Source organism: Carassius auratus, chromosome 14 (genome assembly GCF_003368295.1).
Source record: "Carassius auratus strain Wakin chromosome 14, ASM336829v1, whole genome shotgun sequence".
Taxonomy (NCBI): Eukaryota; Metazoa; Chordata; class Actinopteri; order Cypriniformes; family Cyprinidae; genus Carassius; species Carassius auratus.
Window position 1 is genome coordinate 5,922,205 of NC_039256.1, and position 13,620 is coordinate 5,935,824.

The following is a 13,620-nucleotide window of genomic DNA, read 5'->3' on the forward strand; positions in this document are numbered from 1 at the left end:
AAAAACTATAAAGACCAATAGGTATCACTTTACAATAAGACCTCATTAGTTACCCTTTAAGATTCACAATGAGCAATAGCTACATATGCTACAGAAGTTATTAATCTTTGTTAAAAAATACAAGTCTTAGTTCATGTTAGTTCATTAAATAACACAGTTGCAACTTTCGATTTTAACAACTTGTTATTAAATATTGGAATGCCTAAGATGAATCAATGTTCAGAAGAATTTTTTATTGGCAGTTTATGTTAACTAATTAATTAACTAATGTTAACTAATGAAGCCCTAATGTTAAGTGTGAACGAAAAATAAAGAATCAAAACACTTTCAAACAATACGGTATCTAGGGTATGTTGTAGTCCAGATTAAAATGTAAAAAAAAAAAAAAAAAACTGAAAATAAATAGGCTATTATGTCTAAATATTTAAGTATTTGGCACTGTGATGAACAACACAGCAAATCCACAAATCTTAATGGCTATTTAAATACATTTTTAAAAGTAGAGCGGCTACTTTATTTATGGGGTTTCTAGGGTAAAGGCTGCATTTCCTGCGGTTTAGCGGCATCTGCTGTCAGAGAGTGAATGTGCTTTCATTTAGCGTGTCTCAGCGTTTATCAGAGCACACACGTGTCTTTTAAGCAGCATACAGCGGCGTTATGCATTTTGACCAGTTGTTGGGAAAATTATTCTTAAAATGCATTACAAATTCTGAATATTCTGAATATTTTGTAATATATAATTATTCATGGTATTTAGAAGCATATTCATTACCGTGATATATCGCATTACTGAGTACCGGCACATGTCTAATATTTAACAACCTTACCGTGTCGCAAGTCGATACGAACCTTCCTCTTCTTGAGAGCTAGGATATGAGTGCTTCTTTTTTTTATTCCATTTGCCACCCCCCACCCCGGACCACTCATCTAAGGCTGCTATTAGCTAATCCCCCTAAATCCTGTTTAATGGAACTGTGCCGTTAACAGCTATTTGGGACTAATTTACTGGTTCCCAGATCACTTGGCACCTTCAAAGTTGTTCCAGTGGTTTTAGTGCCGTAGCTCGAGTGCCCCTGATGCCCCCGGTGCTTGTTTCCCACATCACCCCCCACCCATCAGAACCCCTCCCCAAGTTGCCCTTCATGGCCTTTCGCTCCTGTTAGACATGCTTCCTCCGTACAAGGCTGTTTTTAAAAGCTTACAGCCAGCCAAGGTCAGAATTCTGGAGCAACTCCAAGAGTTTTATACCACCCCAGTCACAGAGAGACTTTTCTCTTCTTTTTCTTCTTCTTCTTTTTTTTTTTTTTTTTGCCCCAAGGTAAATATTCCCAAATTACCCACTACCACAAGCAACTTGCTGAGTCATAAATGGGCAAATAGAGATCTACCTTCGCACAATGCCTTGTTTCTGTGTTTATTTTATTTATACATTTTTTTGTGGTTAGATCTGCGTTGCATAGAAAGGTTAGTATGTCTGAATTGAATAAAATCAGTCTAATGCTCAGGAGTGATTTGAAGTTGTTGTGCTCGAGTGTGTATTTAGCTCGACTCAGTGGGAATTGTTGTTATGGCTGCCTTGTTTTTGCCACCAGGTTCACTTGGAGACAGTGTTTTTTTTCTGTTCCTAATTAAGGAGTGAATGCAGTACAAAAACACGTTGAACTTCGCCATCATCAACTAAGTCTGCATTTAATGCTTGTGTTCTTGTGGATGATTCATATAAAGAGATGCAAAACCTTTAAAGATGTCATTTCTGTAAAGAAAGTCATTGTAGAACAGAACTTTTACAGAACAATCAATTTTAGTTCTATAATATGAGGCATTTCTGAATGAAAATGGAAAATTGATCAACAATAACAACAACAAAAAAGTAGGCTGAAGGAATTGGTTGGACCATGAAAAGTGGTTGTCATAGGTTTCAAAGATTTTTTTAAGTTTATGAATCCAAATAATTCTAAATGAGCGAATCTTTAGAAAATAATAACAATAATAAAAACAAAAAACGAATGTGGCCAAACGATAAGCATTTCCATAAATATTGCATTTGAAGAGGCTTGTGTGCTGTATGGGTTTATTTTTTGAGCGCTGCTGAGGTTTTGATGCTGTTTGACTGAGATCTGGAGGTATTGCCACCTTCATTACCATCGCAGTTGTTGGTTTTCTGGCCATGGGGCAAAAGCCCTGAGTGCTCACAGCAGATGAGCACAAGGCCCTTTTGTAAACACTGCCAATGTCTTGTCAAGGATAGACACACACACACACACACACACTCGTGCAGCCTATTTCTCATTTAAAGTAGTTAAACTACAGTGTGTTATATGTTGTACTTTTTTCTATATTAGTGTAATATGCAAGTCAACAATAAGTAACTGTACAGGCTATATCTGGTCTTTTATTTTTATTTATTTATAAATTCCAGGGAATTTTAATGACATTTTTTTTTTTTATTAAATAGTTCTTATTTGATACTGTTTCTATAAAAGTGAATCAAAACAGTGATATATTAAATGTGGAACTTTGTGCTAGCATAATACTCTAAATCTGAAATATATCAATGCTAATATGTGGTTCCACATTCAGCAACTGTCTTTATGATTCATTTACTGAATCATTACTCAACTGTTTCGTTCAAAGGCACTGAATCATTCAGGAATAAAAGACTACTTTGATATTATATTAAGATTATGTTATTTGCGCAGCATTAATTATACTACTACTATTGACTTTTAGCAGGTTTTCAAACTGGTTTTGCAGACACACCCTCATCTGGTCTGCCAGTGGTCCACCCCAAACTCACATAATTTGTTGAGTCAATAATGGAAATTACGTGTTAGGATTAGGATGCTATATGAAAATCCTGTGTTGTTATACAAAAGTGTGCATGAAGATTCTAAAATGTTAATGAAACCACAGGTTGACAATTTGAAGTAGATTTTATATTATATCCAAAACATTACGTTTTTGTTCTCTTGAACATATGGCATGGAAATCATAGAACATAACTTGGATGGAAACGTAGAAATTCCCAACTCAAATCAAGCCAATGCAAATCTACTGCATGATGAGATACTCATCAGTAGGGCTGCCCCCTAATAGTCGACTAATAATCGTTAGTCAGCCAGAAGAGGCTTGGTCAACCAAAATTGTATTAGTCGCTTAGTTTCCAAAAAATAAATAAATTAATTCACATTGGCGAAGTTAGTCATATCGTTAACGGTTGGTCTATAGTAATACAGTACATTCCGCAGGACATCCAAACACTCGCCTATCATTTATCCACCACAAATATGGCTTATGATCTGAAATATGCAAGTATTATCAACTTTACATGGCCACTCAATCTAATGTTTACCTAGAGAAATGTCCACTATTCCACTATTCCACTATTAGGTGTCTGTGCGGAAGCTGCACAGCAGCGTGCTCACTCCAGGACAGATGGTGGCGCTGGTGCGCTCACTCGCTCTTAAAATAATCCATAATTTTTGCTCCTACTGATACAGTAAGAGTAATATATCTTTCAAATCGGCAAATTCTATACATTTATTTGTGTGCACAATAACAACAAAATGTGCTTTTGTAAAATAATGAAAGCAAATGCGCATTATGTCGTCTCGGCCTCTGTGAACTTGAGCGTGAAACTCAATATTGTTGCCTTACAGACATTAAAATATATCTATAGAAAATGTCTAGTTTTGAAAGAACCAATTCAAATGGAAGAAAAATATTCTAAGATTATGTAATCTGATGAGTCAGTGTTAATGTCTCCGACTTCATCTCTTAAACCACGAACAAAGAAAGCACTAGTTAATCAGTGAATTATTAAAATGTTAATGCAGACTGTTTTACCCGGACACATTCATAATTATAGCTTCTGTGGTGTGGCATGTTTATGATTGCTCTTTAGCGCTTATTAGGCTTTGTAGGCAATTAAAGGCTCATTTGAATAATTTAAATTGTTTATTAATAAACGTGCGATTAGTCGACTAATGCTTAAAATGAACAGCAACTAGTCGACCAGAAAAAACCTTAGTCGAAGTCCGCCTTACTCATCAGTCATTTAACGTTCCTATGTAGCATGTCAGCCTAAAAGACGATTTATAGCTCCTAAACACATCTGATTCGTTTTCACGAGTGAACTGATTGTTTATATTGAGGTTCTTGTTAACATCCATAATGGGAAATTCTTTGAAACACTGAGAATTCTCTGGTGAAGCTGGAAAGGGTCAGCAATTGAGAGAGAAAACAAAGACTCTCATTGTGTGTGTGAATAGCCTGCGCAGAGTGGTAGCGCCCAAGTACCCAAATCTCTAGAACACACAGTGTCTTTTTAATATGACCCCATTAAACTGCCTTTGCACTGCTGGTCCCACCTAAACAAACAATCCAACACACACTTAGGACACAAACATTCACACAGACATGGACATATACAGTAGCTTTATACAAAAAGCCTATGTACAGTACTTTGCTCTTGATGGTGCTGTCCTCGGTTTTGCCTCTATGAAACTGTTCATGTGTTCATTTTGGCCTGATTTCACTCTGCCACAAGGCTGTATTGCGCAATTCAAAGAATTAAGTCAGTACGAGTCATTACAAGCATTTACCAAGACTTTGTGGAGTGTTTTAAAGAGGCAGCTGACACTGGAGCACTTAAGTATGTTTAAGTAGGTAATCTGTCCTTGTCTTGAAGTAAAGAAGGCCACGAGGGAAAGAAGAATGCTTTCCTTTTTTCCCAAGATGCTGCTTCCAGACAACTAAGTAATGGCTATTACAAAGTATCTTGTATCCCTTAAAACTTCTGAGTACTGAAAATCACATTTGAAAAGTGAATAATGTTACTGAACCCCCTAATTGCACGCTAAAATACTTTAATCAAGGAATGATAGCATTTATGATAATGCATGTTATGTTTTGTTCTCAAAACTTTTAGTGTACATCAAAGTCATCAGTTTTTTGAGTATGATGGCTGTTGCTCTTGTGTATCAACTTAGTCTCCGATTTTCTCTGCGATGAGGCCATTGTTGATAAAATGGAAGAATAGAGAGATATAGCATGCATGTGTTGAAACAGCTCAGATTATTTCGGTTGAATTGGATGAGAAATGTTTCCATCTCACACAACATTCTCTCTCAATGCTGAACATTCTTCCAGTAATGCTGTTCAGTCAAAGTTATCTGGTTATTAAGGTTCTCAAAACATCGGAATAGTACATTATGCATACTTCATTCATGGAACTTTCTTACTGAAATGTTTTAGTTGGATGTTCATGTAACAGGTTACTTGTTTCAGAATGTTTAGAGAACATTCAAAACGTAATGGTCCAATTATGACTGCAAAATGGTCAAATGGAATGTTCCCTTACCATTCGGATGCTTTGAAAGTTCAGAGAACATTTGTTTACGTTTTTGTAGCATGTTTGGAATGCTAGCATAATGTTCTTATTAAAACATATTTGCTATTAGCTGGGTTGGAGGTGAAATACAGATCTCTGCCTTTGATTAAATACACAATAATTTTAGCTCAGTGATAAACTCTAGAGGTCTGTATTGAAAGTCAAAAGGAGTTGTTAATAATTTACTATAAAAAAGTAAAAACTGGAGCTCTTCTAATTATTATATTTTTTCTTCTTATAAGTTGATTTGGATGATAATTTGTTCATTTAATCATTCATCTGTTTTAATTTATTTTCAAGAAGATATAATAATGCACCTAGGCAGAAAACACGTCATTAAAATATGTCTGTCTTAATTTACTTTTTTATTTGTATGTATTAAATCCTGAAACCTCTCCTAAACCTAGCCATTTGAAAGTGTTTATATTTTCCAATGAATACTTTAATTAGCTATTAAAAGCTTTAACCGTCAATGGAAGTACACAATTAATCATTCATAAATGGCTTATTCATAACTTTAAGAAACTTTGAACATAAATGTCAGCAATTAACGCTTTAAACGCGAGCATTTCTCTCTTTCTCACCTTCCCCCGAGCTGGAACTGCCGTGAAGAATGCGTGTCTGGCTGCGCTCCAGCATTCTCATGCTTCACTCAAGCAGTCGAGCTCACACAACAGCTCTTTGTGTGCGCCCCCGATGGATTTTCCCTCACATTGACCGAACCACCTCGTCTGGGAGGTTCACGCACTCCTCTCACTCAAGATTGTCCCTTTCAGATCTTTCACTCTAAAAACACCAGAGCAGAGCCACACTGGCCCACATTCCCATCCAAGTACTGCCCACGTCATCTGTGCAGAGAAATGACCGTGGACACGGGTTTTAATTATTGTCTAAAATTTTGGTGGCCCTTTACATAATGCATTTATAAAGTATAATGCATTATAAAAGCATTTTGGAATTCTTCTAGTGCACTTTATAATGCATTGCATGACCTCATGGATAACTGTAACCACATTTATTATTCATTTGCTATCTAGTCATTGTTACATAGAAAGTGTATTTTAGTAAATAGCATGACAACATGTTTCAAATGTAAGAACCTGCAAACATTAAAATGCACTTTAACATTACAATTGTTTCTGAAAATATATATAATGCATTATAATTAACATTATGAACACCTTTGTAGGTCAAGGCTTTAAGTAAAGTGTTAACAAAACTGATTGTGTGCTATTTTGTAAAAAATAAAAAATTCCATAAAATGACAAGGATTAATAGTTGAAAATGTGGTAATATGACAAAAAAATAAAAAATAAATAAATAAATGAACAAAAAAATTAAGATAAGATAAGATAATAAATTCAATATAATAATAATATTTTTAGTTTATTATTTTTCTATCCAACTATACAAAATTGTAATTTATTACATTATAATTTATGTTAAGTAGTTATTCCCACGGAAACTGAAATATAAATTATGTTGGTTTTAATCTGTTGTCTTGATGCCATCAATGTTTAAAAATATAATAATAATAATAATAATAATAATAATAATAATAATAATAATAATAATAATAATAATAATTTTGTTCACAAGCATGTGTACCAACTTTTGCCCAATAATAATAATAATAATAATAATAATAATAATAATAATAATAATAATAATAATAATAATAATAATAATAATAATAATAATAATAATAACACTACATTGCGGCTTTGCTTGGATATAATATAAATGAAAGCTACTGGTAAGTAATGGATGGATGGATGGATGGATGAATGAAAATTGCATTCAAACTTTATTTTTATTTTATTTTTATATTTTTTTATAACATATGGACTTGCAAACAATATTGTATCATGCTATTTTTGTAATTCAGGAAATGTCAATATAATAAATCTGAATAACAACCATAGTTAATCAGGTTTAATTGCTGACATTAGTGCTCGGGGTTTATTAGGTTAGAGGTCAGTTTTAATGTTAGAATGAGAAGATCTAGAATCAGATCCTTTGTTGTGTGTAAGGTCACTTGTTAACTGTCCAGTGCATAATTCAATCACTGCTTTAATAGCCTTGCGTGCGCTATGCTGGTTGTGCATCATTTAACATTATTTGTTTATTGACTGTTTATGTTGTTGAAAGCCAGATGCATTTGCATTTTAGAAGAGCTGCACTGTTATTAATGTAGCAAATACATTTGAAATGAATGGAGAATGCTAACAAATTTATCACTCTACTTTTGCTTCCTGGGATTAACGTAGCTTTTAATTGTATCAGTGTACAAAAGAAGCACACATTTCGTTCTTTTATTGAATTCCTCTGCATTCAGACTCTTTAAAATAAAGGTGCTGGTATGAGCCTTTAAATAAAGGAAAATTTAAATATAGCGATGAATACAGAAGTAAAGGCATGAGCGTTAAAAAGAATTTTGCTTATTATGCAAATAATCAGTGGGGGGTGGAATAGCATCTTTCTCTTCTGTAGAATGCTGTGCAACTAATGATGTGCCTAAAAGATAATGGTTATTATAAAATGGACTCTTGTTGTGAGCAAAAGCCGAATAGTATTGGATAGACATTTCTGGAGGGGAAATCTTTTTGCCCACCCTAAATTCAGGAGATGTTTGCAAACATTATTTTATGTAGATCAGCACACAGGCACGGATAGGAATGGCACTTTCTGAATAGATTATAAAAATACAGCGTCTGACCATTTCTGTGATCACACATTGCTGGGTTTCATAAATATTGACTAACATAATATGGAGAGCTAGCGTGCATCTCAGAATTATGTTTATGGTCTAGTCAGCTAAAGCTCGTGATAAATTCTCTGTTTTTTTTTTTTATATTAACACATGCAGTCTTTAGATCTGTACATACCGAGAAAGGTTTTGTGAACACTAAACACACTCTTGACTTTTGTTTAGTAAGTACTAATAAACAGAAAATATGCTAGTAATATGCATGCTAATAAGCAACTAGCTAATATTGAGAATGGGTCCCTAAACTAAAATGTTACCGGAGAGAAAAAAAATTCCTAATCATGTTTGTCTTGCTTTCCAGTAAAATATACTATTGAAATGAGATCAAAATTACTTAGTTTTAAATATATTTGCTGCTGATTAATAGTTAGTACAGTGATTGTTACGTTTAGGTATGGGGTAGGATTAAGGGATCTAAAAAATGATCAAACTAATAAACAGCCAGTATGCTAGTAATATGCATTTTATTAAGCAAGAATCAAGAATTTTTAATCGAAAAAAGTGTTAAGTAAATGTCTTTATGTTTTGTGTGTTTCTCACATAAGTATTGTATTGACTTGAGGAGACTGCAAATATACAGTAGTTCTGAAATAATATAAATCAGCTTTTTGAATGTTAATTTTGGGGAAAACTGTTCAAAGTAAATGTAAAGTAAAATACCTTTGTTAGGAAAATGGTTGCATTTATTATTATTATTATTATTATTATTATTATTATTATTATTATTATTATTATTATTATTATTATTATTATTATAAAGAGTGTTATATATTTTCTTTCAGACTAACAAAGGAGATGCCCTGGCCAACAGGGTCCAAAACACTCTTGGAAATTACGATGAAATGAAGGAGCTCCTGACTAGCCATTCTAACCAGAGTCACCTTGTGGGCATTCCTAAGAACTCTGTTCCCCAAACTCCAGTGGAGAAACCCGACCAGCCAGGCTTTTTCCCTGAGGCTCAGCGGAGCCGAACTGCTCCCTCCCAACCTGGAAGTCAAAGCACCTCCATGCCCCCACCACCTGCCAACACCATGCCAGGCTCTAGCATTGTACATGGACATCAAGGCAAAAAGTCTCGGTCTTCAGACTGGTCCCGAGGGGGTCACGGTTCAAGTGGTGCCCAGACCGCTCAAGCGGTCAACCGGGGGAAGCACTCCAATCATGAGCAGACCTCTAGTAGACATGATCAGGACCAAGAGGACTCGAGTCCCAATCCTAGCGGACCTACAACTTCGTCACACTCCAACAGGAAGCAGGCCCAGTCTGGCAAAGTACCAGCCACAGCTGAGCTTGGCCTTGGAAAGTCTCCCGCCGAGCAGGACTTGTGCTCCCATGGCTCAAACTCACCAGTGGCCTCTACGTCCCTGCTCCCTAGCGGCCTCTCAACACCGACTTTCCCCCAAGGCCTCCACTGCAAGCCTAGCAACGCTGTGCAGCAGAAACCTACTGCCTACGTCAGGCCCATGGATGGCCAAGACCAGGTCCCAAATGATTCCCCAGAGCTCAAACCCCCTGTGGAGCTGGTGGAAGTGTTCAACAGTGTGCCATTCGGAGGTCTGCTGGATACCAAAAGCAGCACGGCTGGGACCAAGGGCAAAATTCCCAAGCTGACACTGCCACAATCTGGAGAGGTGAGTGTGACCGCTTTTACATCTTAGTCAAAGGGCAGGCTTCCTGCAGATGTTGTAATCATTTGCTCTCGTTTGGATGCAGCGGTAGTTGGACAGGAACAGTTGGCAGATAGGCTTGGCTCTGTTGACTTTCCCCTGGCTAGGTCTGTTTTGCATTGAAACCTGGCAGAATGAGGGGTTGACATAATGGAGTGCTTCATTAATAATCAGCTAATGAATCTCAGGCTTTCCTGTGAACCTACCTACTCTGCAAAGAAGTCCTCTTGTTGGCATGTTTAAAGATCACTTTTTTTCAGCTTGAATGGAGGGAAATTCTGACCTCAGTGATTTACCATGTTCAGGTTGTTGAAGTTAATATTAACTTTCCTTTCAGAGGAGAAGAAATTCTAGAGTTAAAACTGTTCCGAAGATCTGTGTGATTGAACGAAGTAGAACAACATGGGTCAGTTTTATTTTTTATATTTCCCAGTTATATCCAATGCTTTGAAATGTTGGCATTTCAGAATCAGAACAATACTTTTGAGGGAAATAATGCACCTCTTTCTTCAGTTGTTGTAGGTGTTTTCCCAAACATGCCCCAATTGTATGGTATAAGGGTTAAAGAATGATGAAATTTGTCATCACTGCCTAGACATTTTATTTTGGGGGAGGGGGTGGGGGGCTATAATTTCTGTGCATAGATGTATAATTATGATGAACAAATAACTTTTTTTCTCTTCAGTACATACTGTTTCTAGAAATGTTGAGTGGTCTTTTGTAATGCTGTTGTGAGATGTATCTTTCTCTAGGACATGAAAGTTCTTCACATAGAAAAGAAGTATGAATGTCGACTATTTCATCTTTACTTTGGGTAGCATCCCAAGAGTCATTTTCCTAAAACACCTCGGAAGACCCTCCATGTCTTGAACATGTAGACACATACATATTTCTTTGCAATGCAGGGGTCCATATGCTCTGAATTAACCCTCCGGAGGTTAAGACACTGGAGCTTTATCACAGGCAATGTTAACTTCTTCCCTTCTGTGAGGTTGATGCTTAGAGTGGAGTTCAGTTGACCTTTCTCGGGTTGCGTGATACATGAGCCACGCTGAAGCCATTTACAGGCTATCCAGTGCCGTCACTTCCTCTGAATGGCTGCCAATAGGGGCATTTGATCCCACGGCATTCTGTAGAGAGAAATGACTACAGTTGAAGGCTCAGCATGACCCTTTAGGACAGGGAATACCATCATTTAGGATTTAGCCAATAGGTGGTCTTAGATAAAGATAATAGATTTTGGCGGGCTAATAGTTCTGTTATTATGCTTCAGGCTCAAGTTTGGCTATATAAAAACCCAGCAGCAACTAATGAATTCCTTCACTTTGAGTTGGTATCTTGTGAGACATAATTTTCCTGTATTTACAGAACGGGGTTTGAAAAATAGCCTTGTATTGATGCCTTGAGCTTGTTTGAGCAGTAGGTTGAAATTCCTATCACCCTTACCTGCGGGCTTAATCCACATAAAGCAAACAAACCAAATAAGATAAGGTGCGGTAAACAAGAGTGGCGTATGATTGAACAGGTTGACTTGCTGCTATCCAACCATGGCGAGGCAGCCAGCTGTTCTTTCTCTTTGTTCTATGGGGATCTCGACGGCCATCAGGCTGCAAATTGCACTATTGCCCATCTTGAAGCATATGGTGCGTTCGCGCCGTACAGTTATGCATGTGGCAAGAGTGAAAACCTAGGGAATTTTAATTGCTCTGAGAGTGCCCTCGTACCGGTCAGCTTGCAGGAAAATGGAGATGGATGTTGTTATAGAAAGAGAAGAAACCCCCCCACCCCCGTAGGGTGGGCCCCAGCTGGGCCTACGCCATCTTTCCCTACCCCTCCTTCTGGCAGATGATTCACTGCCTGAAAGAGAAAATAGAGAGATGCAAAAGGGGAAAAAAATCTAGAAACATTAAATAAATAAATGGAGAAAAAGCAGAGAGTTATGAAAACAGGGCTAGTAGGATTGAAATAGAACGCAAGAGAGTGCATGCAGAGCCACTCTTTCAAGATGGTCCTCTGGAGAAAAGAAAACATCTTCAAGGACATTGATTTGATTTTCTTTCACCCTGCCTTGCGTAGCTTTAGTTTGTTAAAAGGAGTGGATTCTGTAGAAGCAGCTCTCGTGGGATTCACCTGTACTCTGTTGTGCTTGCTACTTATTATTCCGCAGCTCTTCAGGATTATTTATCCAGGTTCGCTCTGGCTGAGGTGGTGAATTGTGTGAAAGACTTTCCTGATTGTATATCCTCCCAGGTTTTCTTTGTTGTCACATGAGCGGATGGTATTGTATTGTGCTCAAAAATTGACAGAAGGCTCTTTGGTTGCTTAAATCTTTTTCTTTTTTTTTAAATGGGAAATATCAGTGGTAATGGTGCGACTCACATACAAATATTTCTAAGCTGGTTCTTTGTGATGATTCAGGCAAAACAAAACTGTGAAGAAGATGACATATCGGAAGCAAAATAATGCAACATTTGAGAGCATTCAACAACATATTTACTTCACTAAAAACTTATTAAATTAATAAATCAATCATTTGGTTTTATCTAGGTCATATCTGAACATGCCAATTTGCTGAACTGCATCACAATTTTCAGTGATAATTGTCAATAACAATTGCTAAATTTTTGAAAGCAAACTAATTATTCAGTTGAAGTGCCATGCATTGAAGAACTGGTCACAGTAACATGAGGAATCTGTATTATTAAGAATGAACGTTTCCTTAAATGCACATTTTTATTTGAAAAATGCTGTAAAAACTGTATTTAAATATTTATTTCACTTAGAAAAAGAAAAGAAAAGAGATAACAAAATATTAATTCAGGACTCAGGATGAAGTTTTATCCATTTAATTGAAACAAATCATTAGCCAGTACACTAAAATGAATCAGAGTTATCAGCATTAATTGTCAGAGTCATAATAACTGGCTTAATTGTATTATCTTTAGACTGCCACTGCTGAAAGATTAACTCCTAAAACTTGCCATCCTTTGGCTTGAAAAGCAGAAGCTTGTTCCCCTAGATAGGCATGAAATGTTCCCTAGTGCCACCCCACCACAAACCATTTTGACAGGTTGAGCGCTCGACAGAGTGATAAGACTGTGCTAAATGGCTTCGGAAGCATTCTGCTATCGCCTGGAGTATTGATTAGTGTCTAGCGTTGTGCTGCTTGCTGTGAAGGAGCAGCTTCTTTCTTTGTTTTGGTTTTTTTATTGGTCTGTGTATGAGACATCGACAGACAGATAAGACTATTGATCCATCTAAAAACAGTTATTGCACCCAGTATTACCCAGTCTTTATGTGACTAATAGCTTTATCACTAGCTCCTTGAAGCACAGATTTGACAAGACAATAATACCGGTGAAGATATTCTCCTGTTGCATGCTGGGCTATATAAAATGATGCTTCATACAATCTGAGAGAGCATGCTAATATGTTTCTTGGTCTGTTTGTTCTTTTTATTCAGTCATTTCAACACTTACTGGCCACTTTATTATGTACACATTGCTAGTGCCGGGTTGGACCCCCTTTTGCCTTCAGAACTGCCTTAATTCTTCATAGCATAGATTCAACAAGGTGTTGGAAACATTCCTCAGAGATTTTGGTCCATATTGACATGATAGCATTCAGAGATGGTTTTCTGCATACCTTGGTTGTAACGAGTGGTTATTTGAGTAACTGTTTCCTTTCTATCATCTCTAACCAGTCTGCCCATTCTCCTCTGACCTCTGACCTCTGACATCAACAAGGCATTTCCGTCCACACAGCTGTGGCTAACTGGATATTTTCTTTTT

At 36.6% G+C, this 13,620-nt stretch overlaps 1 protein-coding gene across 1 annotated transcript in view; it reads left to right on the forward strand.

The window, feature by feature from the left end:
- LOC113114350 (AF4/FMR2 family member 2-like) overlaps window positions 1-13,620 on the forward strand; it is a 198,513-nt gene that overhangs the window by 59,484 nt on the left and 125,409 nt on the right. Inside the window, exon 3 of the mRNA XM_026281262.1 lies at window positions 8,945-9,793. Within this exon, the coding sequence (XP_026137047.1) occupies window positions 8,945-9,793 (849 nt within the window). The remainder of the gene's footprint in view (window positions 1-8,944; window positions 9,794-13,620) is intronic.